The sequence below is a fragment of the Lepidochelys kempii genome, chromosome 3 (genome assembly GCF_965140265.1).
Source record: "Lepidochelys kempii isolate rLepKem1 chromosome 3, rLepKem1.hap2, whole genome shotgun sequence".
Classification (NCBI taxonomy): domain Eukaryota; kingdom Metazoa; phylum Chordata; order Testudines; family Cheloniidae; genus Lepidochelys; species Lepidochelys kempii.
In genome coordinates this window covers 22,249,599-22,251,871 of record NC_133258.1, presented here as the reverse complement: position 1 = coordinate 22,251,871, position 2,273 = coordinate 22,249,599, and the positions used below count along the sequence as shown (strand labels likewise).

Here is a 2,273-nt window from a genome sequence, read left to right as displayed (position 1 = left end):
ACAGCACATTAAGCACAGCACTTTAAAAGTTTATAACTTTAAAATTTATTGAATGACAGCCTTCTTTTTTTTGGGCAATCCTCTGTTGTGGAGTCGCTGGTTGGCCGGAGGCCCCCCCACCGCGTTCTTGGGCGTCTGGGTGTGGAGGCTATGGAACTTGGGGAGGAGGGCGGTTGGTTACAGAGGGGCAGCAGTGGCAGTCTGTGCTCCAGCTGCCTTTGCTGCAGCTCAACCATACACTGGAGCATTCTGGTTTGGTCCTGCAGCAGCCTCAGCATTGAATCCTGCCTTCTCTCATCACGCTGCCGCCACATTTGAGCTTCAGCCCTGTCTTCTGCCCGCCACTTACTCTCTTCAGCCCTCCACCTCTCCTCCCGGTCATTTTGTGCTTTCCTGCACTCTGACATTATTTGCCTCCACACATTCGCCTGTGCTCTGTCAGTGTGGGAGGACAGCATTAGCTCGGAGAACATTTCATCTCGAGTGCGTTTTTTTTTTTCTTTCTAAGCTTCACTAGCCTCTGGGAAGGAGAAGATCCTGTGATCATTGAAACACATCCAGCTGGTGGAGAAAAAAAAAGGGACAGCGGTATTTAAAAAGACACATTTTATAAAACAGTCGCTACACTCTTTCAGGGTAAACCTTGCTGTTAACATTACATACATAGCACATGTGCTTTCGTTACAAGGTCGCATTTTGCCTCCTCCCACCGCATGACTACCCCCTCAACCCTCCCCCCTCCCCGTGGCTAACAGCGGGGAACATTTCTGTTCAGCCACAGGCAAACAGCACAGCAGGAATGTGTCCCTGAAGAAAAGCACCCTATTTCAACCAGGTGACCATGAATTATATCTCACTCTCCTGAGGATAACACAGAGAGAGAAAGAACGGATTTTGGTTGAATGCCAGCAAACATACACTGCAATGCTTTGTTCTACAGTGATTCCCGAGTATGTGTTACTGGCCTGGAGTGATAAAAGTGTCCTACCATGAAGGACGAAATAAGGCTGCCCTCCCCAGAAACCTTTTGCAAAGGCTTTAGGACTACATCTAGGAGAACCGCAAATGCCAGGGCAAAGTAATCCTTTCACATGCTTGCTTTTAAACCATGTATAGCATTTTAAAAGGTACACTCACCAGAGGTCCCTTCTCCGCCTGCTGGGTCCAGGAGGCAGCCTTGGGTGGGTTCGGGGGGTACTGGCTCCAGGTCTAGGGTGAGAAACAGTTCCTGGCTGTCGGGAAAACCGGTTTCTCCGCTTGCTTGCTGTGAGCCATCTACAACCTCCTCCTCATCATCATCTTCTTCGTCCCCAAAACCTGCTTCCGTATTGCCTCCATCTCCATTGAAGGAGTCAAACAACACGGCTGGGGTAGTGGTGGCTGAACCCCCTAAAATGGCATGCAGCTCATCATAGAAGCGGCATGTTTGGGGCTCTGACCCAGAGCGGCTGTTCGCCTCTCTGGTTTTCTGGTAGGCTTGCCTCAGCTCCTTCAGTTTCACGCGGCACTGCTTCGGGTCCCTGTTATGGCCTCTGTCCTTCATGCCCTGGGAGATTTTCACAAAGGTTTTGGCATTTCGAAAACTGGAACGGAGTTCTGATAGCACAGATTCCTCTCCCCAAACAGCGATCAGATCCCGTACCTCCCGTTCAGTCCATGCTGGAGCTCTTTTGCGATTCTGGGACTCCATCATGGTCACCTGTGCTGATGAGCTCTGCATGGTCACCTGCAGCTTGCCACGCTGGCCAAACAGGAAATGAGATTCAAAAGTTCGCGGTTCTTTTCCTGTCTACCTGGCCAGTGCATCTGAGTTGAGAGTGCTGTCCAGAGCGGTCAGAATGGAGCACTCTGGGATAGCTCCCGGAGGCCAATAACATCGAATTGTGTCCACAGTACCCCAAATTCGAGCTGGGAACGTCGATTTAAGCGCTAATCCACTTGTCAGGGGTGGAGTAAGGAAATCGATTTTAAGAGCCCTTTAAGTCGAATTAAAGGGCTTCACTGTGTGGACGGGTGCAGGTTTAAATCGATTTAACGCTGCTAAATTCGACCTAAAGTCCTAGTGTAGACCAGGGCCTAGTCTAGCTCTGACCAAAGAGAGGATTGTGCTTTTCAGCATGATTTGGAGAAACTGGGTGTGTGTGTATTGCAATCAGTTGCATGCTGGAAATGCAAGGCAGTCTGTTGTAGAGGTGGCAAGTCTGAGTGTGTTTTGGTGTTAAGACATGCGAACGAAGCTTGTCTTCCTTCACTGGTGAGTTCTTTGATTTTTA

The 2,273-nt window shown here is 49.6% G+C and overlaps 1 protein-coding gene across 1 annotated transcript; it reads right to left on the bottom strand.

The window, feature by feature from the left end:
• Nucleotides 1-436: 436 nt before the first annotated feature.
• Nucleotides 437-1,733, bottom strand: LOC140908130 (zinc finger and SCAN domain-containing protein 32-like). Its single transcript, XM_073335100.1, has 2 exons — nucleotides 1,138-1,733; nucleotides 437-561 (listed from the first exon to the last, which is right to left on the bottom strand). The coding sequence occupies exons 1-2, from the start codon at nucleotides 1,718-1,720 to the stop codon at nucleotides 458-460; spliced, it is 687 nt and encodes a 228-aa protein (XP_073191201.1). The 5' UTR covers nucleotides 1,721-1,733; the 3' UTR covers nucleotides 437-457.
• Between the last annotated feature and the right edge of the window lie 540 nt (nucleotides 1,734-2,273).

Bases quoted from the DNA above. Each gene is read 5' to 3' on its own strand.
- LOC140908130 (XM_073335100.1), bottom strand. From the start codon at position 1,720: ATGCAGAGCTCATCAGCACAGGTGACCATGATGGAGTCCCAGAATCGC. The intron at 562-1,137 runs GTGAGTGTACCT...TTTCTCCACCAG, and splicing joins AGGCGGAGAAGGGACCTCTG to CTGGATGTGTTTCAATGATC.